The sequence below is a fragment of the Leptidea sinapis genome, chromosome 1, assembly GCF_905404315.1.
Source record: "Leptidea sinapis chromosome 1, ilLepSina1.1, whole genome shotgun sequence".
In the NCBI taxonomy this organism is placed as follows: domain Eukaryota; kingdom Metazoa; phylum Arthropoda; class Insecta; order Lepidoptera; family Pieridae; genus Leptidea; species Leptidea sinapis.
The window spans coordinates 22,565,626-22,591,966 of NC_066265.1; the positions used below are offsets into that span (position 1 = coordinate 22,565,626).

At 34.4% G+C, this 26,341-nt stretch overlaps 2 protein-coding genes across 5 annotated transcripts; one reads left to right on the plus strand and one right to left on the minus strand.

Moving 5' to 3' along the window:
• Positions 1 to 1,076: 1,076 nt before the first annotated feature.
• On the minus strand, positions 1,077 to 12,286 carry LOC126979333 (zonadhesin-like). Its single transcript, XM_050828579.1, has 4 exons — positions 12,165 to 12,286; positions 5,362 to 5,553; positions 3,639 to 3,834; positions 1,077 to 1,222 (listed from the first exon to the last, which is right to left on the minus strand). The coding sequence occupies exons 1-4, from the start codon at positions 12,217 to 12,219 to the stop codon at positions 1,216 to 1,218; spliced, it is 450 nt and encodes a 149-aa protein (XP_050684536.1). The 5' UTR covers positions 12,220 to 12,286; the 3' UTR covers positions 1,077 to 1,215.
• Positions 12,287 to 16,275: 3,989 nt separating this feature from the next.
• On the plus strand, positions 16,276 to 25,540 carry LOC126975503 (uncharacterized). Of its 4 annotated transcripts, none has more exons than XM_050823466.1 (5): positions 16,276 to 16,357; positions 21,178 to 21,546; positions 21,841 to 22,656; positions 23,466 to 23,690; positions 25,380 to 25,540. In XM_050823466.1, exons 1-5 carry the CDS (start codon positions 16,309 to 16,311, stop codon positions 25,454 to 25,456), a joined length of 1,536 nt encoding a protein of 511 aa, XP_050679423.1. In that variant the 5' UTR covers positions 16,276 to 16,308; the 3' UTR covers positions 25,457 to 25,540. The 4 variants fall into 4 exon arrangements, with proteins under 4 accessions (XP_050679423.1, XP_050679491.1, XP_050679640.1 ...); XM_050823534.1 differs by having other exon boundaries at positions 16,284 to 16,357; positions 21,184 to 21,546; XM_050823621.1 differs by having other exon boundaries at positions 16,335 to 16,357; positions 21,190 to 21,546.
• Positions 25,541 to 26,341: the final 801 nt, after the last annotated feature.

Consider the following 26,341-nt stretch of genomic DNA (forward strand, 5'->3'; position numbering starts at 1 on the left):
TAGGTAAGTAAATAATAATTTATAATAGTTAGTTACTTAGGTATAACTATCAAAAGTAGTTTAAGAGGTGAACATAATATTGTCTTTACAGGCGTTGAGAATTTTCGGGAAAGGATAAACTGAGACATACATTCAATACAACCTTATACCTACTAGGTAGATATTAATAAAGGAAATACGCAAAAGTGGCTAAGTATAAAGATATACCTACCTATAATAACTAGTACACGTAAGCTTTGGTGCAAGTCGTAACCGTGGTTAGATGTGATCTTGTTTTTTACTTTCAATACTTACGATTTATTTATTGGATGGAGAACCTTACAAACATAAGTAATACTTACTACAATCATTATAGGTATCAAAATACTTTTAGATTTAAAACAGTGTCCGTGGTTTTCTCGAAATCTTGATTTTCCAAACATACCTAGCTAGGTATTATTGTAGGTAAGTATGTGTAATTAATTGAAAAATGATATATTATGATTTAAAAGTAAGTTTAAGCCTGTTTGAATAGAAATTATTTGAATTCAAGTAAAAATATGTTTTATGGGTCTCTGCTTATCTTTATTAGGAATAAATATATTTTAAACTTTTATTACCTATCTGTAAGAACAATAATCCTAATTGCTAGCTAAACCAGGCAACTCTTCGCTATGGCCTAGATTACCAAATAATTTTTATGGTGATTTTTTATTGGTAGTTAAGTGATTATCACTCTCATGTATATATATACCAAGGTACTCTGTGGCCCTCATAATCTATTACAACATCAGAGGAATCTCAGGAGCGTTGCTGGCCTTGTTAAGTGGGTTTAGGTACGAGATTTTTTAAAGTTCCGACCTCTGTTGCATCAATCTGGAAACACCACGCAACGAAGCTTGGTTAAAAAAAATGTCCTGTAGCGCCATCTGTTGACACGCTACGACATGGAAATCAACGCCATAGCGAAACTTTGATGCGATCGAAAGTGATAAGATTATTTGGTACGTTACATTATACGTATTTTCTGTTACAGTATAAATTGCTACAAATACTCTTATTACTAAGAGTTACTTACGTATATCTTTTTTATAAAAGTGTGTATTGACCCAGGCTTATATTTAATTATTATACAAAAATAACAGAATGAATCCCAAAACTACTTTCTAAGATTTGCAGACACAAAAATACGAAGCTGAATTTTGAAAACAGCGTTGGAAATATTTCTTCATTCTTCTATATCCTGTAAATTATTTTTAAGGGTTAGTTCAAGTGATGAGATTATTTGGTACGTTACATTATTCGTATTTTGTGTTACAGTATAAATTATTATAGTGCGCTAAAGATGTTTTTCAATAAAGAGAAACTAGAAATTACGTTTAACGTTGCAATAACAAAAATAGGTAAGTACCTACAGATAGTAAAAATAGCCTTAGCAAACACAGGGTTTCGCCTGCATTGTTCGTCATGTCCTAAAGTTTATTGTATAATTAATAACACATAATCTTTAGCGACAGAATATAATAATTAATATGAGTAACTCACATAAAATACTTTAAAATTATAAGGATACAAAGATTTTCAAATTCGATGTTTCAAATAACTTTTTTTAGTATAATGTATACCTATCTCTAATATATTATAAAATTCTCGTGTCATGGTGTTAAACTTTGAACTCCTCCGAAACGGCTTGACCGATTCTCATGAAATTTTGAGTGCATATTGGGTAGGTCTGAGAATCGGACAACATCTATTCTTCATCCCCCTAAATGTTAAGGTTGGTCCACACGATTTTATTTTTTATTTTTTTGACATTTTTTTAAAATTTGATTTGATTATGAGTCAGCATTAAAACTTCAAGTTTTCAACCATCTACGATCAACAGTTTGTATCGCGATTTGAATATCGGCAATACAACGTTTGCTGGGTCAGCTAGAATTATATATACACTGGCCTTCAAAAGTAAGTATCACACTTTTAAAATTGGGATAACGTTTTAAGTTCACAAGATATACTTTCGAAATAAAAAGGACTCCAAAGATAATTTAATTTTGTACATCAAAACTTTATAGTCGGTAACCTTCTTTTAAGAATTGGCTGAAAAAAAAACTTCAAAAACAAAACCATTCCTTTTTCAAAGTGGACGTTTCCGAATTACAATTTTACCATTCACATTTTTCTTTCTGTTTTAAATTTTTTTCAAGACCGATAGGTCTTGTTTTGAAAATTTATGCTAAAAAGCACATACCATTTATTTATCATGCTTCTTTTAGTTGAAGAATGTGCTAGGATCATGGCTTTTCTGGAACTAGGCATCAGTATGCGTCGCACTGCAAGAATGGTGGGTGTGACGGTACGAACGGTCCAGAAGGTAAAGCGATGGTACGAAGAGACTGGACACCATCTGAGGAGACCCTGTAATGGCAGAACCAGGTGTACCAGTGCCCGAGAAGATCGTTATATTATTTCCACTGTGTTAAGAAATCGCCACCAAAATGCAGTTGAAGTCCAGCAACAGCTACTTCAGACCCGGAGGGACTACAGTAGTGACAGTACAGTGAGAAGAAGACTTGCTGAAGCAAGTTTGAAACCCCGAAGACCAGCGAGTGGCCCAAAACTCGAGAGACAGCATCGAGTAGCGAGAATTACGCCCGTGAACACATGCAGTGGGATGAAGAAGAATGGTCAAGAATTTTGTTTGCAGATGAGTCTCGATTCTCCCTTTACACTTCTGATGGAAGGCGACGTGTTTACAGGTGACCTGGTGAGCGATACCTTCAAGCCTGCATCTCAGAAAGAGTTCAATACGGTGGAGGCAGTGTACATGTATGGGCTGGCATATCTTCAGAAGGTCGCACAGAGCTAGTAGCCAAAGAAAATAGCACCCTCACTGGGCAAAGATATGCTTAAGAGATTCTCAATGAGTATGCAGGGCCGTATTTACCAAATATGGGTGATGGATCGATGCTGATGCATGATAATGCACGGCCACACACGGCTCATATCGTACAAGAGTATATTCAGGAGGTCGGTATCAGCGTGATGGCTTGGCCATCAAGAAGTCCTGATCTCAACCTGATTTAACACGCCTGGGATGAGCTTGGGAGGCTAGTCAGAAATCGCAGACCACCACCTACTAATACAGGCCAGGGCCTGCTTTAGTGCCCTGAGGGTACCCCCCCAGGGTAGTAGAATGGGAGAATATTCCCCAACATCGGCTCCGAAACCTAGTGTTAAGTATGCCAAACCGACTCGAAGCTGTAATCAGAGCTCGAGGAGGCAATACCAGTTATTAAAAATTAAATAACATGTTTATAATACATTTTAGTTGAATTTTTTTACATGAAACTAAAAATGTCTATCTTCATTGTTTTATCTTTTTTAAGTTAAAAATGTTACTAATGTATAAAAAAGGCATAAAAACGCTATTATTAATATAATTAATTAATTTGAAAAGTGTGATACTTACATTGTTAAACTGTAGTTAATATTTTTGTTTCAAATAAGAAGCTTGTGTTTACTACCATAGTTTTATTTTATATTTATTGTAACTAAATATTAATAATAATTACTAAGACAAGTTGTGGCCCCCTGCTATACCACCGAGGTATCAACGAACTGTATGTTGTTAAGCTATTGTAAAAGAATATCTGTTTTACCCGCACTCTTCATAAGGCACGCAAACTCCATTCTTTCTCCAGTGGCCTCGAGGGCATCTACAGCTAGGAGTGCAGTAGACCACTAGCAGCATTGGAAACGGACATAACCCATGAGGAGTTGCGGACTTGCAGTCTTCTCCGGGACAATACGAGGGACATGGATCGAAGACCTCATTGGCGGGACAGTCGAAAGGTGCTGGAAAAAGGATAGCTTAAACTAAAATGTGCTGCAATAAGTATTAAAAAATAGGTCTTTTTGAAGTGATAGTTCCTATGGCGCGTTAGGGAAAAATTATCAGAATGAATTTTAACGATACGCGAGAACACCGTCACGCAAATTCGACACCATGTTATCTGGTCATCTAGTTACTTGATGGACCATTTGTATCATAATTTAGCTACCAAGCCTCTTGTATCTCCTATGTCTACTGAGCCACAACAAATGGACGGGATTAATTAAAAAAAAATTCAAATAAAATAATTTTACCTCTATTTGTATAAAAATAATTTAATGATATTGAATTATCATGTTATTTAACTAAATTATGCGGTATAATAGTATTTTCATTTTGTAATATGTAAACATCATTGTGTTTCGGTTGGAAGGGCGCCGTAGCTAGTGAAATTACTGGGCAAATGAGACTTAACATCTTAGTCTCAAGGTGACGAGCGCAATTGTAATGCCGCTAAGAAATTTTTGGGTTTTTCAATAATTCTGAGCGGCATTGCATTTTAATGGGCAGGGCGTATCAGTCCTGCTCGTCTCGTCAATTATTTTCGTAAAAAAAAATCCGATAATAAGTGACCATGCGAGGCTAACTGTTTACGACTTGTCAATAAAAATCGGTTACAGTAACAGATTCAATTACCTTTTTTATCTTGTTGTATCTCCGTTGGAGATGTTATTCTCTCTTGCATGTTTTGTTCGTCTATACGCTAGTGTATTTTAAGTTTCTTAACATTTTTTCGTGGATGTTTGTTACTTACATTTGGATCCTCAGACATTTGTGATTTTGAACAAACTGACGTTAGATCTACAATTATATTTTACATTATAATAAATAGTTCTATTTTGCTGTCATCTCTGGTCTGGCGCACCCCAGTATCAGCTCGATCCATTTGACCGCGTGTAACGCAGAGCAGCTCGAATCGTCGGGGACCCAGTGCTCTGTAAACGGCTGGATCACTTGGCGTTGCGTAGAGTCGTCGGTTCATTGTGTGTCTTTTTCCGCATTTATCACGCGGAGTGTTCCGAAGAGCTGTTTAACCTGATTCCTGCCGCCGAATTCCACTTTCGTACGACTCGCCACAAGTTAGAATATCATCCCCACCATCTGGATGTGTGGCGGTCTTCCACAGTGAGGTTTTCAAGGAGCTTTATACCTCGTACTACAAAGTGTTGCAAGAGAATGTGGACGGCGGTGATCACTTAACACCAGGGGACCCGTTCGCTCGTTTGTCCTCCTATTACATAATAAAATCTATAGTATAGTAATTTTATTGAATTGTTAATTGTTCAATAAAAAAATTATTACAACGACTTGATACTACTGTTAATTCGCAACCAATTTCATATGTACACTTAAAAATAGAATAACCTAACCCTCTTCTAACCTCACCCAGAGGAAAAAGGCTATCATTGCCGTATCCATTTATACAATATTCATCAATAATTAAGAACAATACCAAAAAAAAAACATAAAGCTAAGACCTAGATACTTACGGCATGACGTAGTTTGTATGCACGTTCCGTTATCAGCTCTACGGTGATTAAATATACATTTACACGCAGAAACACACTCCTTAGGACTGGCACATGACACAGAGTCATCTTGTGCATTTTTCGGACAATTATCGTACAGACAATCCTTGGCACAGCTCTCCAAGTATTCGTTGACACCGCATGGTTGGGAACCTATAAAAATAATCAGTTTAGGTATATTGTTAAAGGATGTACCTACAGATTTAAAAATCCTGAGCCCTACATCTTTTCGAATAAAAATATTCCAATTCTTGTCTATAATAATAATTATCTTCAAGAAATAATCTGTTATTGTTGTTAAGGTGTAAACACTTGGCAGTGACCTTGGTCTAAGTGCGGAGCAACTAATTAATCGCCAACTAACTCGTTAACTATGTTATTTGGAGTTATATTAACCGAACATTTAGTTAAAGTACATAATCTGAGGTCAATTTATGTTTTTTTAACTACAACAGGTATTTAAAAAAATAAGAAGTGCAACAATAATCCGGCGTATTTTATCACACACTATTATATTTTTTAGAACTGCCAGTTTTATAAATTTAGAGAAAAATAGTTACAACTAGAGTGAATTTTCGGATTTATTTTTAGAAAGAAACAAAAACAAATATTATACAATAAAATGGCAAATATCAACCACTATTTATTACAGTTGAATATTCGATTAAGTATCTTATAATATCTCAATGAACTGTTACTTCAATTAGTGTTCGTAATGGTAATGATGTAATATAATGACGATTACATTATGTTTTTCAATAACAGTTCCGAATGAGGAAACTAAGAAGAATCTATTTGTAAATTCCCACTTAACAGTCAATAAGGAGAATCTTATTTAACATTCGAAATATGTAATTACGTTTTTCCCAATTCCGTATCAGTTCCAAGCTTAGTTGGATCTACGAACAAAACTGGTAATTTAATATCTGCATTCTTTGTGGAAGCAATGAAAGTGTCTGGGGGAAAGTAAACAGGTGTACGAGGTACCTATGTGAAGTTACGTGATTACTATTCTCTATGCTTGTTTAGGTACGTGAGCGTTGCAAGATAAGAAGGTACCTACTTATAGTTAATATAACCTTTATTTTTTTTAAACTAGCTATCGGGACGAATTTCAGGTGTCTCACGTAGTATTACGTAGGTAGGTAATATGTGATAAGTGTGTTTTGTCACTGACTACATATCTGTGCATAAAATATCATAAATAGGCGAATCTGAATACGGACCTATGCGATATGTGGTAACACCACCGCCGATTCCAGCGTGGCGTTTGGCGTGTCAACGAGATACTCTCGTTCTAGTATTTGGCGTGTCTACGAGATATTCTCGTTCCAGTGTTTGCGTGTCTACGAGATACTCTTGTTGCAGTGTTTGCGTGTCTACGAGATACTCTTGTTCCAGTGTTTTCGTGTCTACGAGATACTCTTGTTCCAGTGTTTGCGTGTCTACGAGATACTCTTGTTCCAGTGTTTGCGTGTCTACGAGATACTCTTGTTCCAGTGTTTTCGTGTCTACGAGATACTCTTGTTCCAGTGTTTGCGTGTCTACGAGATACTCTTGTTCCAGTGTTTGCGTGTCTACGAGATACTCTTGTTCCAGTGTTTGCGTGTCTACGAGATACTCTTGTTGCGGTGTTTGCGTGTCTACGAGATACTCTTGTTCCAGTGTTTGCGTGTCTACGAGATACTCTTGTTCCAGTGTTTGCGTGTCTACGAGATACTCTTCTTCCAGTGTTTGCGTGTCTACGAGATACTCTTGTTCCAGTGTTTGCGTGTCTACGAGATACTCTTGTTCCAGTGTTTGCGTGTCTACGAGATACTCTTGTTCCAGTGTTTGCATGTCTACGAGATACTCTTGTTGCAGTGTTTGCGTGTCAACGCGATACTCTCGTTCCAGTGTTTGCGTGTCAACGCGATACTCTCGTTCCAGTGTTTGCGTGTCAACGAGATACTCTCGTTCCAGTGTTTGGCGTGTCAATGAGATACTCTTGTTGCAGTGTTTGCGTGTCAACGCGATACTCTCGTTCCAGTGTTTGGCGTGTCTACGAGATACTCTCATTCCAGTGTTTGGCGTGTCAATGCGATACTCTCGTTCCAGCATTTGGCGTGTCAATAATATGCTGATTTTAGCTTCATTACCTTACCGAATTACTAAACCAACTCAAGAAAGTAACCTTAGCCATTCTGCTGCGACCGTTTGGATGCTGAGGGAAAGTTCCATAACAAATCTTCAAAGTTCCGATAGCAAAAGATTATCATTCCTAAATACTACAACTACATTAATATTTCCTACCCTAATAATGTATTAATATGACGATTCTCACAAGTACATTGACCATTTTACTGTGCAGTCTCGAAAATATAAAATTTGCTTTTTCATTATTTAGGCAAAATTTCCTAAACTCAAAATACAGGTAAGTTGCTAACTGAAAAAATTAAAAATACCAAGATTATTACCAAGCATAGAATTTCTAAAGTTGTGCTGTTGATAATAATTTTAACAAGCCCGTTGCGTAGATCAATTAAACATACCTACTGGTTGGTACCAATAGTCATAAACCGCGCGTTAAAGTAGACACGTTGATTTACCGTGACTAAAATTAGTCACGTCAAAATATAATGTCGATGTGACAAGTTCTATGACCAAAAACACTATTTTATTGATCTCTACTCTTCATTTGCCCTCACTGTAATAAATCCTCTAGTTCTAACCAGAAAAACTTTGATCTTCAATCAAGTACGTACTTACATATTTGATCAAAGCAATAATATGTACGTACCTAATCCACGTTCAAGTGTATTGTTGCCTATTATGTAGAACAAACACTCAAGACTGATGACAACAAGACACTTGATCTGGGATTAAGACACCTTCTGGAATGCGACCCAAGTGGTACGTTTTCGATTCTTCCAGAGTTTTGGATAAATTATTTATTTACGGCGCAGACCGCAGACGGATGCAGATAGTGGGTTATTTGAATCTTATTGGAGATATATTATATGAGAAATTTGTTATTTTTTCAAGTGATAACCCTCACTTCTGAAATTAATTACTCACATTAAATGAAAAAACAAAATTTATGAACGATGCGGGACTCAAACCCGCGATCTTTCGCGTTCCATGTGAGCGCTCTTCCATTGATCCAACCGTTTGAGAGACGTAAAGTTGTCAATAAAGTAAAAAAGATGTCGGTATTTCAAAACTTAACAATTTGTTATTTTATAAAGATTAAATTTAAAAAGAAAATTTAAAATACACACGGAACGTGCAATGTCTCGGGGTCGATTCCCGCATCGTTTATTTATTTTGTTTTTAAATTGTATTTTTTTGTATTTTAAATTGTGTGTGTAATGTATTGTATGTTTTGATTATAAATATATAATATATATTTTAATTTTTATGAAAATAAGAGACGAGACGAGCAGGACGTTCAGCTGATGGTAATTGATACGCCCTACCCATGACAATGCATGCCGCTCAGGATTTTTGAAATACCCAAAAATTCTGAGCGGCACTACAATTTCGCTCGTCACCTTGAGACATATGATGTTAATCCTCATTTGCCCAGTAATTTCACTTAGCTGCGGCGCCCTTTAGACCGATACACAGTAATGTTTACACATAACTGCTTCACGACAGACATAGGCGCCGTTGTCGTACCCATAATTTAGCCGGCTTCCTGTGCAAAGGAGCCTCCCACTGTCATATATTCTATGTTTAATTATTTGGTTAATTACAACCAAACTATATCGCTGTAGGATCAACATAATGTAATAACAAAGAATAAGTAATACACAGTTTTACCATCCTTGCACATAGGGTTGCCAACTATATTGTTTTCAACAGTATTATAATGTTTTTCACTAAATTATACATTTTACTGTTGAACAAAAATAAAGCATACAAAATACTGTTTTCAGCATGCAAACACATTGTGTGATAAACTAACTCGCTCACACTTTGTTTTATTTAGTCAGAGGGCGCTCACTGCTGCACAGCGTGAACGCAGCTGCAAACAAATCACACCGAGTTTCTGAACGAATCTGTCAATGTCAAATATTCAAGACGACAGTCTGACACTGACAAGTGACAGACATGCGAGTGTATGCGTTCTCGTTCTCATTCTCAGGACATATACCTAACCTTTTTTTACGTGGACTGTGAATTACCTCATTTATTTTAATTTTAGTTATAATTGTGGTGAGGCGTATGAAGTTTTTAAGCAAGATTAAATAAATTAGTAAGTTGTGCGAGAATATCAAAAAAATATGTTATTAAAACAATAAATAAATAAAATACTATTCATTTTTCTAAAATACTGTTAAATATTCTCCACAGACCTGAATATACTTTATTTCTTGTAAAAAAAGTTGGCAACCCTACTTGCACATAACGCCGGCTCATAATATTTTTGTTTTAATCAATAAGTTATTGATCGGGGCTACATTGTTATTGGCAGAATAGGTAGTATACCTATTCTGTGTATAGACTATACACAAACTGACAGCCCGAAAATACGTGACCAAATTATATTTTTCAATGTGTGCGTTAGCTAGTCTACCATTCAAAATATTAAGGAGTTCATGTCACGTGTGGCTGACGGTTTAGGACTTGACAATCAAAATCGGTTACAGTGACAATAGGTTCGCTTCCTTTTCTTCTTATCTTATTGGTTTTGATAAATATTTCATTTAATATTTTAGTTAAAGAAATTAGTTAAGTAGTCATTTTTGTTTATATAATATAAATCTAATATATAAAATTCTCGTGTCACGGTGTGCGGGACCGAACTCCACCGAAACGGCTTGACCGATTCTCATGAAATTTTGAGTGCATATTGGGTCGGTCTGAGAATCGGACAACATCTATTATTCATCCCCCTAAATGTTAAGGGTGGTCCACATGATTTTTTTTTAATTCTTTTGCATTTTTTTTAGATTTGTTTGATTATGAGTCAGCATTAAAAAATACATACAATTTCAAATTTTCACCCATCTACGATCAACACTTACTTTTGTATCGCGATTTTAATATTATTCTAATCCATCCACAGATACGCAATAGAGTTGCAATATGGCAATCGAATATAATGATTATTGTAGTACCATAAATTTTATGTACGATATATTTGGTAGGTCTGAGAATCGGTCGTCATCTATTTTTATACCCTAAAAATATTAATTATTTAATATTTTTATTACTTTATATGGCAATACAACGTTTGCTGGGCCAGCTAGTAAAAATATAATAATCTTATTCAAAGCTGTTGTGGATCTTTTAATTTAATAACGCCAAAAATAGTTCATACACCAACTATTTGTGTATATTATAAAATGCATTTCACACATAACAAATAATGCGTACGTACAACATAATATAACATTATTTTTGTGTCTAGAGCAGTGTCTCCCGAACATTGTTATACCAAGACCCGGTCATTATCACATTGCCCCTTCTTAACCCACTTTTTACTTTTAAGCCCAAGCTGGTTCAATTAGGTATAATAAATTTGTATCGCTATAGTCACAAATCACATCATTTTTTACTACTTAATGAAACCAAATTAACGGAAAATTACGAAAGTTATTCGTATGGTCTTTTTTTAAGACAAGGCGGCAATGTTGCGACCCGATATTTTATTTTGGATGGCCGGGGATGGATGGGGTAAATGGGAAACGCTGGACTAGAGTATAGAGTACGCGAAATAACGTTTAAAAGGTACAATAATGTACGGGTGGCAACCCTTGTTATATTGTTAACTCAATGACCACCAATCAAAAACTCAATCCAAATATATCGAAAACTAGGACTTTTATTTAAGGATGGACGTTCCAAGGGACCGTAATCATAATAATTATTCGATGTTATTTTCAAGGTGACACCTTGTGGTGACATTTAGCGGGGTTCATAGACTCTAGAGTCTTAATAGACCGACAACGGACTGATTCCACAATTTTATAACAGTTTGAGCCTACTGCTCCTAAACCTTAAAAAAATTTAAATACGTAGAAATCGATAGTTAGTTAATTTTTATGAAACGAAAATTAGGTTATCTCTTAATAATAACATATTAATAAACTAAAATAATTATTGGGGAAATATTAATAACGGGAACCTGCTAATAATGCAAGACTTCGCAGTCCGACCGTCTGTCTGTCAGCGGGGCGTAGCTCATAAACCGCAATAAACCTGAAGTTTTGGCAGGGTGTTTGTAAATTTTTATTGCGGGTGTAAGAACAAATAATAAAATATTTCCTTTTCAGTTTCTTGTACAAAAGAGTAATTTTAAAAGAACATAATTAATTGTTCCTACTTTGTTACGCAACCCTTTAATGCGTGCCTGAATTGACCGGGTTTTTAATAAAAGCTAAAAAAATATTTTGTTTTTAAGTTTTATCAGAAATATATTTCTTATAAACACATAGAGTCATTTTAATAAGTAGAAAGTTATTTATAGTTATCACTTATGTAACTAATTTTGAACATAATTAACACATTAATAAATTGTATACATAATTTATTTTCGAATTAGGTTATTTGCAGGTAGGTATTCAGAATGTATATATATAATATGTCTATTCGCTTAAATATGTTTCTGTTTGCTACAACTATTATGCTGTACCAATAAAAGTACCTATTTTAAAACAAAAAAACAGGTATTAATTTGAATAATCGAACAGCTAACAGCGTTTTAATTATTAGCTATTTAATTATTACTAAGTTAAGGATTTCTAGAAAATTATTTAATTTGAATTTTCTCTCACCTAACGACGATTTCAGGAAAAATACTACTAATAAAGTTATAAACAGTTGACCCATTGCAAAGCACTTCACTATTCCGTGATTTAAATGACAATGAAAATTAGCGCGATATTGCTAAGAATTTATGAAGATCTACGACGACCTACAACGTGAAGCGTGTTTTAGAAAACCTTCAAGCTTGAGTTTACTTTTCAGCGCCACCTGTTAAAATATATCGGAACTTACTTGATAAGCATAGTGTAGGAAGCAGTTCACTAGATAAATGCAGTAATAGTTTATAATTAACTCACTAGACGGCGCTGAATACGAAATCAATTTTAGGTTTTTATTATTGTGTACCTTTCTTTTCCTCCTCCAGCTCAACCCGTAAAACAATTATTATTATATAGCATATTATATTTAGTAACTATGTAATTTTAGATATGACTTAGGACATTTTATCCTATGAATGTGAATATATACAGTAAAAATAATGTTATAAATAACAATATTGTTATTTTAAACAATGTAAAATAGAATTATGATAGTAAAAATTATCATAAAGTCGCACCTACGTTTACTTAATGAATTAATAACGAATGAACTAAATTTATTCGCTATAACAGTTCTATCAGTCACTAAAAGCCACACGCAAAACATCTTCCCCAATAGCGTTGATACACTCACCACAAAAATCTTCGATCGATCATTTTTGTTCGTAGCCCCTGGTAGCCCCGCTAATATCAAACCTAAAAGACACACTTAATCTTCCATGACTTTTTAATTCCTTTTTTTAAAGTCTAATTCTTAGATTAAGGAATGATCTCGTCTAGAATCTAGAGATCAATTGAGACAGCTGTGAAAACGTAGAAAAAAAGCGGCGACTAAAACAAATTGTCATACATATCGCGAGTATAAGACGTAGCTTGTCACGCACACTAAAGTAATAATCCTGGCTTGTTTTGTTGCGTTGCCCGATAGCAGGAGGCTACTTCTAACGATACGAATAAATTATCAATGATAGATTGAACAATAATAATTTTATTGTTCATTTATTATGATTTAATAACTTTGAAGAACCTAACGTCAAGAATGTCAAGGTTTTCTTTACTTTTTATATTTACCACCTCATTGGAAACTGTTGTGAGAAGATGTGGCAAGAATTTCATTCAAATGAAATTTAGTTGCAGCTTTGTCTTTTTAACAAATTCGCACCCACCGCACCGTCTATGCCGCCGTCTATTCATCGCGAAGATGTTCTACTTACAGATTTTTTACTTTTTTGGTAAAGGGTAGAGTGTGAGTATTTTACCAGTGGGTGGCTCCTTTGCACAGGATACCGGCTAGATTATGGGTACCACAACGGCGCCTATTTCTGCCGTGAAGCAGTAATGTGTAAACATTATTGTTTTTCTCTCTGAAGGGCGCCGTAGCTAGTGAAATTACTGGGCAAATAGTGCCGAGTAATCCGGAGCGGATCCATTGCAATGTAATGAGCAGGGCGTATTAATTACCAACAGCTGAACTTGATGCTCGTCTCGTCCCTTATTGTCTTAAAAAAATGACCCGACACACAACGCCAGCGCAAACAATGATATTTTAGTACCTAATCATGAAGACACATGTTACGGTAGTCATACCATTTCTGAAATTTGTAATTAAAAGGTAAATATTAACAAGAATGTTAATTCTTTGAAATCTTTAAACAGACTTTATCCTTGAACAGCATTTGTGCGCTAAATAACATCTATATTATATTGTTACCTGTAAAACGGTTTACAGTTCGAATAATATTGCATTAATAACTATTTTATTTAAATACTTCACTAGCTCTGATCCAACTAATTATTGATAAAAGGAATAGAAATTAAGGGATTTTCTACATAATATAGAGCATGTCAGATAGGTAATAGATTTGTTTCATTTATGGAATTGTTTGGGTAGATGGCGTTTCCTTATAGATTGTGCCAATTTTTAAATTAAGGACGAGACAATCATGGCGTTAGGCTGGTTGTAATTGCTACGCCCTGCCCATTACAACGCAGTGCCGCTCAGGATTCTTGAAAACCCCGAAAATTCTTAGCGGCACCACAATTGCGCTCGTCCCCTTGAGACATAAGATCATTTCTAGCTACGGCGCCCTTCAGACCGAAACACAATAATGTTTACATATTACTGCTTCACGGCAGAAGTAGGCGCCGTTGTGGTACCCATAATGTAGCCGGCGTTCTGTGTAAAGAAAAAGAAAAAAAAAAAACGGTGAAATGCTGAGTGTATCCAAATGTTTTTAAGTTTTCTTTAGTGTTAGACGCCGAAGCTTGGTGAACTGGATGTATGACGAGTGTATAATAATAGTTTATATTAAACTCTTCTTTATAATTTGAGCTTCGTGAACGTGAACTGTTAGAAACTAAGTAATCGCGTCATTGACGTACATTAATAATATGATAATACAATAAAAAGAGTGCAAAAGAGTCTCTCTCAGAGCACCATTTGTTTCCAAGAATTTTAAACAAATCAATTTTGAGAAAATAAATACCTTTATGCATTTTAATAAACAACTAGGCTCATAATCACGCTCAAAAATTATCTGAATACGCGTCTATTAGGTAGAGTTTTCGTTCAGATGTGTTTCGACCGCGCTTTGAATACAACGCCACGCAATGACAGGGTGTTGAAAAAATGAAAAACTGTCCAAATAACTGGATTGAGAGTCGTATTTCAGCTAAGTGCCCCTTTAAATTGATAAAATTTTGTAACTAAATTAACGATTTTCATCGTTTTGTTAAATTTATCAAAATGTTATTGACTCTTGTTCGCGTCCGAGATTCTAAATAGCCTATCCATAACTATGAAATATTGATACGAAAGAAGGTATTAATTTAAATGAATGTTATAATATTGTCTGTATAAGTTGGTGTGCATACGTACCTATATACAATGTCGCTATTGCTTTAATAAAAACATTATTTCTAATGTGCATGCGGGTAAGTTTCAAATGGTTGTACCGGTAATGTTTAACCAGTGTTTATTACTCATTTATGGAACAGGTAATTGGATCGTGGACAAAGGAAAGTATTATTAAGATACAAGTTGTCCAGATAAAGTAATTAAATCAAATTCGTAAGGATTATGCTAAGAGATCGCAAGTTAATCCGACTTAGTAAAGTAAGTTCATCGATGACGTCAAACGAGCGGCAGGTCTGAAGTGGTAGTGAGCAGATACAAAACCCGGAGACATGATTCGTCTGACAAACCGGACTTGGAAACCTAGGGACGAAAAGAACTCAGATGCGAGTAAGGATGAAATAAAGAAAAGGAAAAAAGAACAAACTGGATAGAGGTAAAACCAGGCTTAATGGTTTAATCTAAAGGAGGCATACACCTAACTCTTACAGAATGGTTGAGAAACATATCCTAGTACTGGTAATGCACACTCTGTCTAACAGCCGTTTTCAATGACCTATTTATCCTCAGTTTAACTTACTAGAGGTAAGACAAATATATCCTTTTACGCTTACTTACATTTCAATAACCTATCGACATAAAGCTTTGGACTATAACTATATTGGACATAACTATGGATACATAAGATCTTGTCATTAAACGGTGACAGCAATGTATCCGTAACTAGAGATACGTTATTGAAAACGGCCGCAGATATCTGCGGATAAGTGATACAGCTAGCTGATAAATAGATACAGCATTCTAGTCTTCATATTAGACTTAAAGTTTTTAACGCTTCGAATACCCTAAAAATGTAATTGCAAAATTACAAAAGATAAAAGAGATAATATCAAAGGGAAATGTAATAATAATCAATTTATTCTTTACCAACTCTCTGATAATTAAAACAGCTCTTCGTAGTTAATTAATCAGACAAAAGAAAGTTTTTACCTAAATGTTGATTGAAAAGATGTTAACGTTAAAGAATATATTTTTTGTTTTAGGCCAAACAAATTGCGATGGCTATTCAAGATCTAAGATAGGCTCATAATTGAGGACCGACGTAAACAAACGAAAGTGTTATAAATGACGCAGCTATATCTACGTCGAGGGTAAACAGAATGAAGACAATAGCTGTTTGTTCAGCTTTTACGTTGTTACTACAGTAGTTCATAATAATGGACATTTCGTGAATTGTTTAGTATCACCTTCGCTCGTTAAATGGACATAATGTGGTGTTTACTGTGCTTATTGTATGTTCCGGCAATATGTGAGTGTAATTCAGTGATCGCTTTGAATGTAACTTATAATGATTTTTGAAGCTATACTTCTTAAGCCTGTTAAAAAATTATGAGAGTGAAATTTTAAGATTTGCGCGCATAACTGTAACACAAAAGTAACAGGCTGACGTTGGGTTATAAAATTTACAAACGTTTGCGTCATTCGTTATATTTTTTGGTTTCTTTGGTCCATTATTAGGATAGACAAAGGGTTCAAACCCAAACAGCCGTATTCATTACTTAATAATTAATTGTCAAAGCCATCTTTGCAAGATTTTTACAAAAGTGTTCTTTCTAAGAGCGTTGAATAGCATGAGGAATAATTTTCAGGATTTTTGCTTTGTTAGGCCAAAGAAGTATAACTTTATGCGTGCATACATACGTAGGTACACACAAACTTTTTTTTATCTTAGTTACGTTTTTTTTTTGGAGTTCGTACCCGAAGTGAAACGTGGAGCGTTTTACCAAGACTCGTTTATATCTTTATTATTCTTATTTATTCAAAATAGGATTTAAAAACACGTATTAACTTCAAAAACTACCACACAATTGTTGCCCCAGACCCGAGAATAACAGGCGCGAGAAACTCAACAAGCTTCATGTTTTATTTTTATAAAAAATTCGTCAAAATAAATTTATTATCTAAATAGCCTAGGGCGCTAAATTCCTGCTGCGTTATCATACAGAAAGTCATTAATGTTGAAGTAACCTTTACCACATAATCTTATTATAACAATTCTTTTGAATTTAGTACCGAACGGATTGTAGTTAAAGTTATATACATTTTTCTATTATAAAATCATATACCTTCATCGCCCCACAATCACGAAAGACTTACGACTAATAAAAAATTAGAAAGCTGAAAAATTTACGAAGTGTGTTGCCATAACCACACATAATTTTGTATTACAAATGCATTTAAATGTAAAAAGTGGGTATTCACCATTAATTTTAATTTACATAAACAAAACAATAGGGCAATGTGGTACAGCTTTTTTGATTATTATTCTTGCAATCAGTATTTACAATTTTGTAGTCTGAATATAACAGAATGATAACATATTAAGCTTTTAACAAATCTTGCTTAAATAATCGTCGGTGCTCTCACCGTCTCTGAATCACCGGGTTCAAAAATATTTTAAGTAAAATTGGGAATTAAACAAAATGATTTGCTGTTTTCGGGACCATACGGATACCGCCCTTCACCAGTTTTTTATTTAATCTTAAATTTCTGATAAAACTACAATTAATCATGTTTCAAAATTATACAATTAATAGAATGAATCCTTATTGGAAAGACGATAATAAGACTAATAATTTTGTGCGATGGAGAATACAACATACCATCGAATATAGTCCGCTACCAGGAGGTCTACTCGCAAAATCGGCAACGACGGCAACGTAACGATCCGATAATACTCCGAATATTCGCAACTACCCTACTCTAATAAATGTTCGAATGTTCCTTATCGTTTATCGTAAGCATAGACTAATATTTTGATTTTTTTACGATGTTAGACTTAGAGTGAATGAATTATGTGCAAACCTTGAAAAACTAAATAATAACTGTGCTATGTCGCTGTTAAGTGTCAAAAGTCAAAACATAGTTTAGGCGCAATGGACCATGCCGGTCTCTTCCCCCACCAATTTACATCATTTACACTTAAATGTAAATATTAAAAAGATATGTAATGTAATATAATATGACCATTTTAAATTGAATAAATAATACAAAACTTGCGGAAGTCACGATGACGATGAGTATGATGTGACGTTTGATTATTTGTCAAATTCGAATATTCGACTCTGACATTTTCAACTCAGAGTACGGTTAGGACAAATAAGTGTTCCTGTACACTTCAGTTTATGATGTTCTTAACGATGTTTCAGTTAAACACAAGCTAAACACTGTTTTGTAATAGAAAGATATAAATTCAATTTTAGACGTCATTATTGTTTGGTCACTATCTAACAAAACACGTGTCTAAACTATGTTTATTTTTTTTTTGTGAAAACAGCGTAACTGTCTTATTAATAAACGCAATGTAAAGTTACTCCAAGTTTAATATTACTTCTCCCTGTCATGTAATTCTGTAGTGACAAAGACAAATGGCCTTACAAATACAATTGGCATAAAGTTATACCTGAGAATAAACCAAGAATATGCAAAATGTTTACAAATAGACATTGGTTTATTCGGACGTATAACGTTTCCCGCGTTTATTTGCAAGGCTGCTTGACATTCGGATAATTTCAGAATTATCATTGTATTATCACTCTATGGTATATTGCTATGGGGCAACGCTGCCGATATTTGTGCTGCAGAAGAGGGCTATTCGCGCTATTTATAACCTAGGTTCTAAAGAATCATTGAGAGCAAAATTCAAAGAAATTAACATCTTGACTGTTGCTTCTCAATATATTCTTGATAATGTAATGCATGTTCATAGGCACATAAGTGAATTTTCTAGAAAATGTCATAACCATAATGCTAACACCAGGAACAGACATAAACTTATAATGCCTACTACTCGACTTAGTCGAGTTAGTAAGTCTTTTGTGGGGCGATGTATATGCTTTTACAACAAGATCCCAGAAAATATTCAAAACAAATGTATTACTTTATTCAAAAGAATTGTTAAAAAACGTTTGTGTGGTAAAGGTTACTATAACATAAATGACATTCATAATGATACCACAGATTGGGAATGGAGCGACCTCCCTCAGGCTATTAAATAATAAGTTTAATTAATAATAATAATAATTTAATATTACTTTGTAAAAAGCCCGCTGAGTTTGTTACTCCCATTTGTCTCAGGTCTGAGGCATTCATTTTGGAATGGGTGGTAGTTTTTGACTTTCAATAAGTGATGTCACATCCTATTTTGAATAAAAATATTTAAATTTGAATTTGAATTGACAGTGTTGTTAGGGATATAGTCAACATTTTGCATTTTCTTGATTATATCTCACTGATGCACTGATCTGTATAAATACCACTGGACAGGCTGTTCAATAATATGTTTGACAGCAAATTTTTGTGCCTATATGAAGCGCCACTCGCGAGTGGCCAGAGAACTAATTTTCACGTATAAGGCTGCAAATGAACGTACAATACTCCGAACTATTTTTGCATTTTGAATTAATTTCGTTCGTTTTCCGTGTTATTTATACTTCAAGCATCAACATAATAAAGTACACAATTATTTTTTGTAAATAATTTCCCACCATCTATCGATGTTTGCTCAGGTTGTCTTCACTAGTTTTAGTACCGCAGACTCTCGCTATATGACCAACAGCGCCAAACAGGCTCAAAAGCACTTTGACAGCCAGTCCAGTGGTATATAGTAGAGGTCAGTGCTCAGATAACTTTACTTACAGTAAATTAATATGGGCGAATAAGGCTAGTACTGCGTCTGATAGCTAGCACATTAAGTAATGACGACGAATGCGGCGACGGCGCGGTTAATCCTCTTCTATACATTTATTATACATACCCATATTTTAACATTGAATATATAAATCATAACGCTTAGATTAGTTTCTGTGTGTTGATAGATATAATTATAGCCGTTAAAAATCTAGAATCCATCTATGTCTATAATAAAATCGGTTAATCAATCAGCAATAAACTCATAATGGCATTTAAACTACAATGCAAGATTTACCAGTGGGAGGCTCCTTTACACATGATGCCTGTTAGATTATGGGTACTTCATCGGCAGGTATTTCTGCCGTGAAGCAGTATTGTGTAAACATTACTGTGTTTCGGTCCGAAGGGCGCCGTAGCTAGTGAAATTACTGGGCAAATAAGACTTAACATCTAAATTCTTATGGTGACGAGCACAATTGTAGCGCCACTCAGAATTTTTGGGGTTTTCAAGAATCCTGAGCGGCACTACATTGTAATGGGCAGGGCGTATCAATTACCATCGGCTTAACGTCCTGCTCATCTCGTCCCGTATTTTCATAAAAAAAAACATATTAGTTATAAATCCTATCAATATACGAGTAGTATGGATTTAAAATAAATCGTAGAAAAGTTTTATAATAACGCCTTATTTTATTTAAAAACAGATATTGTTACATAATTGCTTGTTTTATATGAACTTGTCTGACCTGAGCTTTGGCGCGAAAATAATTCGATGATCGATTTATGCGATAGATGTGTGAGGGGCCTATAGGGCAAGGACACGACCGGGGGTATTTCTCCGTTTGAATTGAGACATAGCGGCCTCTTAGTGAAGTAAACAAAATTAAACATCTTCAAAAATATTAAGAAGAAAGATAAGAAGTTTTACTTAAAAAAAAGACTTTGACTTCATTTCACTCACATAAATTCTGCAATAATTACTATGATATTCTAGATAACTTCATGTTAGAAAAGAATAAATTGAAGCGTGAAATTATTAAATGACTCCAGTCTAATGCAGTGCCTTACTTATTTGTTTAAAATATATACATATTATTATTTACTTAACACACACATACGCTTTCACCCACACACAAACATACACACAGAAAATAAGAAACACAAGAGACAGTTGTTCAGTAATACAGCTTGTTGTAAAACTATTGTAAAATTTATATTGCCAATATGAGTAATCTATAATGGCCTTAAGAATTATGTTTTATATTATTGTTTACTAACGTTTACTGTAACGCTGTTGATTACCAATAAATAAATAAATTCTTATTTTTTGTACTATAGTCCTGGTCTGCTCGTGGTATAGACCTTTCCCAACATTATTATGTATTAGTTTTAATAAAGTTGTGCAGTCAATCTACTACTTTATAATATTTATATAAGTTGCAGATTCAGTGCCACAATACATACCAGGAAACTACATTTCATCACAGTCGCTACCGTCACCAACTAGCAATGGAAATAAAATTTATTTACAAAAGGGTCAACAAAACCAACAGCAAATTCTATCGCAATTACCGCAGAATATATTATTAAATATGCGAGGTTTAGTCGCAAGTCCTAATGATGCGCACACTGTGTCTGCGTCACCTTTTATTCAAACATCTTACCAAGGAAATCGATGGCCCTATGTGAATTCTGATTCGCAAGCTCTGAATTCTAATGCACAACCTTCTGCTGTTCAATCAAGTGCATATTCAGGATATAATAACAATTTAAATCCAGCTTATGTTCCATCTAAAGCAAATCTGGGTAAGAAATTTATTTTTACGTATAATGGAGGACTTTTTAAATTTGATTCAGATTGGTGAGCAAACTCACGGCACTTCAATATTATTATAAGTAGTTTAAGAGGAGTTGAGTGGACTTCTTTCTTTAACTTAGTAACCTTAAGTTGAGTTAATTTTCCATTTTATATAACGTAAAATTAATAGTATAACTGTTGATAAAGTAATCCAAAAAAAATGGAATATACATAAATTATTAGATTAGTTTAATATTATTATTAATACAGAACTTAGAAAAAATACTTCATTTTCATTCCAGGTACTGTAGCTTCATCGAATTTTATTGAGAAAATGCAAGAAATTATAAATTCTAACGAATCAAAACTCACCAAAAAGCCTTACACTATCATTTATCCTGATGGAAAAATAGAATATACTGATAACATATCTCAGATCATTCAGAAATATCCAAACCATACCATATTGAGGGCAAACGATCTGAGAAACTATAAAATCCCCATGGGTGTTAGCGAAAACGTAGAAATAAAAGCAAAACCAGTGGCTTATGCAACCTATCCAAGACCACATTCTACAATAATTCCAATAAACGATTTGCCAAAACCGGAACCTTTAGGAGATATGCCACTAGAAAGATTAGTTCCGAACACAATGTTTGGAGAAGAACTGACAACGAAATCTTTACCAATAACACACATGTTATTAAAGAGTTCTCTAGATAAAAGTATAATTTTACCAAATATTTCAAATATAAAGAAAAACCAAGAAAGTACCGATGAAAGTGTGTCGATTGACTTCCAAAATGCGAATATAGACACTACGTCAAATGCTGTGGGTATCACTCAAAATACAAACAAATTCAATGAATTACATGGTAATCCATCACCTACTGAAAACATTCTAAATGATTCAACAGATGCAGTAAACGAATTTCAATCTTCTACCATTATTCCTGGTACAGAAAGTCCTTATGAACTAGCGCAACACAGTGAAAATATAACAAATAAGAATAATTCTATAAAAAATAACGGTTTGACAATTGAAAGTTCTTACGAAGTTCCAAAAGTAACGGGCGACAGCAATCAGAATATTGACGACAAAATTGATGACAAAATATGTAAGTAAAAACAGATTATTAATATTCCCCAGACTTTGAGGATTCTGTTTAGACGGCCCCACAAATTTTGATGAAATTATTGAAAGAAAATGAAAGAAATCCTTTTGAAGAATGACTTTATTACTTGTTATTACGTCATTAAAATTATACTGAATAACGCGAGAATGTTAGGATTCAAAAACTGAAATACTTTGCGTACGACGTTTTATATCTTTAGTTCTATTTGAACTCGTCAACCAATCTCGTTCATCATTCTCTCTACCAAGACTCGAGAGGTTCAACTAAGTTACGATATAAATAAAATATATTTAATGTTCAGCTAATTTTTTATCCTGCTCTAAATTTGTGTCTAATTTCGAGTCTACAAGAATAGTCAATATTTATCTATTCCAATTATACTATAGCTAGGCGAAGAGATAATTATACTTGTTGGTAAGATATTTATATTATTTAATAAACAAAGTAGTAAAAATATGTGTTTTAGAAAATCTTAGACGCAATATTACTTTTTCAAACGATTTTATGAAAAAAGTAGGTTATCATTTCATGGATATTTTTTGTGTCAGTTAACTCAGAAATACGATTTACATTTATTTTGTCATTCAAAAAGGTATTAATTCCTGAAGTCTTTATATTATATGCTGTACTGATTATTGTAATTTTAACGGTTGTTGTAGCGTCATCTTTGATTAGGGCAAAAATACAAATTTTAACTTTTAAGGTACCTTTATAATTTATATCCAAACGGGTTCATAATATCACTTCTTTACTTTATTCATGTCACTAAAATAATGGTTTAAACTTTGCAGACATACCAAACGTTTCGTTTCTGTCACCAAACGAAACGGACTCCCCGTTTTGGTTCATAGCTGATGATGCCTCGTGGGATAAACTTTACAAAAATGACACAACAAATGCGGTGTACTTTGTCTTTATCCCACCAATGGTTAGTGTAGAGACAGACACACACGTAACTATATATCCGAATGGAACTCGGGTCGAAGAAGTAACTAAAATTATATCAAATGGAAATGGTAAGTGTTTGTAATTATTAAGAAAGAAATTCGACAACGGTGATAAATTTTAAAATAAAATGGCTGTAAACGTGATACACACACGAAATAAAATTCATAGCACATTTGATACCAGCCTAGCGAAACTCTATAAGAAAAAAGCGATTCACTCGATTGTATGAAACGTGCAGTCATTGACAGATTGACAGAAGACGGCTATAATCTTTTAAAAAAGGAGAGAATCCTCTACTTTTAAAGCAACTGAAGTTGCTTTCAAACTTGGATTATACTTCGTGGCGCATGGCGATAGTGTAATTACTACTATTCCAAACTTATGTCAAATGCAGTTTCATACTAAACTAAATTTTAATTTTTCTTAGGCAGTCCCGTCTCTCATTACGTAGTATTTACATCCTCTTTGATCTGATACTATTAATACTAACTGCTAAAACTATGGCTGCCTTAGCAATCCGAACTGGTTTTTTGGTTTCTGGCACTATCGTACGCCAGGCTTCTTGTGCATCTTCATGCTGTTTATGAGCATTTCAACAGCATTTCTTCTGCGGTATATAATTGCAGCTTTAAGACCAGCAAAAGCTTTGCGGATGATATCATTTATGTTAAGCCGGCCTGTCTGTTCTGGCCGTAAATGAAGAACATTATTTGCCATCTTAAAAAACAACTTTCGTTCTTACGCTGAGCTTAAACTAAGACAGCCCAATGCAAAAGTCAATTACTACTACACCCTGAACGTTTTTCGTTTGTTAAGTCTGAGCTAAGTCTAAGTACCTTCGCTTCGCCTTAGGATCGAATTCCAGAAAGACTCTCAGTTATACATAATCCGTGATCAAGTGTGTCAGTGTCTTCTCAACAGAGACAAAATTCAGTTTTTTTACGCGTTCATCTTTTCCACAGGAGGTCGTCTAGGTACCACAACGGTGCCTTTGTCTCCAGTGACGTAGTAATGTGCAAGCATTATTGTGTTTTAGCTTAAAGTGCGCCGTTGCTAGTGAAATTACTGGGCTTCTGGGACTTAACATCTTGTCTCAAGGTGCGAGTGTAGATGTCCTCTTATTTTCGTACAACACATGAATTGAATTCTAGACTTTCCGCTATCTTGGCTACCGAATTTGAAACTTATTTAAGTGCCGCCATAAAAAGACCGTCATATCATTCGAATTCGTTTCCAATATTTTGCAAAAACAGTTGGTCACATAAAATCGAACTATTAACCCGCTTTTTTGTAAGAGGACAAAAGTGTGTACGTGTCCCCCATTTTAAGTGATTACCGCCGCCTACACTCTCTTGCAACACCAGAGGAAATGCAGGAACGTTGCCGGACTTTTAGAAAGGTGTACGCTGTAATATTATAGTGTAGAATTGTCATGACACAATGACAAGTAAATTACAGATTAAAAAATTAGAGATTTCCACGTATGTATTCATCTTGATATATCTGGAAGTATAAGGCGTAGAGACTTGAAATTTGGTAGGAATATTCCTTACGCCGAGTCGAGGTCAGCTAAAAATTTTACGAAATTCCCGCAAGAGTTTTTTTATAAACAGAACAACATCTGTAGAGTCAGTTAGTTTAAATATAAAATTGTTTATTAGTTACCTGTTACTTTTCGTTTCCATTTCTCTTAATCTGCAGCATGGCAGAAAAGCAATATTTCACTGGAGTATTCACAATGATTTTATTATTTGCAGGTAAAACTCCGACAGTGACTAAGACTATAAAAACGACAAATGCTGATGGGAAGATAGAATTAAATAGGTTACCATAAGATTATGTTCCTTAACGAGACCTGATAGATTCCACCTTGTTGTATTCCTACTAAAAATATATGTACCCTAGGTGTTTATTAAAATTTGGGTGTGTTTTATTTATCTTTATATAGAATAGGATATAATTTATAGTGTGCATGACAGCTACGTTTTTACACTCGCGATTCGACAGTCACTTTGTGTAAGTTGTACGTGCGTTGCTGAAAATAGAGGATAACAGTTGACTTCTATTTTTTAGACGTGTTTACAGCTGTGTCACAGTATATCTAGACCATAGTTTCTCAACCTTATTTTGCTCACCGACTACTTTGAGAATATGTTTTTTTCTAGAGCCCCTCATCTTAATTTTACTTACCATCTGTCGCGTTTTTAGACTATATTTTTTAATCTACCCACGCCCCATCTGCGCCATCTCAATGCCCCCTAATTTTCTCTGGGTCTTCTACTGCCCCCCCCCCCCGAAAGTCTCAAACGCCCACAAGGGGGCGTTATCGCCCACGTTGAGAGCCTATGATCTAGACGAAAACATTATTAAGTACATTGAGCAGATTCAGTACTCACCCACCACAAAACAGTTGTGTAGTAACAAGGGACGCGGTGTGTCCCTATCTGAAGTGTGTGTACGACGGTGTTGAAGTCGACACCCTTTTGCGACGTGGGACGTGATTGGAGTCATGTTGTTATAATTTGTCAACACCCATGCTTTAAATCCTCTATTAAAAATTCTAAAACAGTTTGCTTATTTCCAACATCAAAGCACCCAATGTCCTAATAACTGGCTTTTTTAATGTTAGCAGTAAGCTAACTGTTTCAGAATCTTTTAGAGGATTCAAATTCTGGGTGTAGATAAAGTCTTGTATGCAACTGTTGATAATTAGGTATTA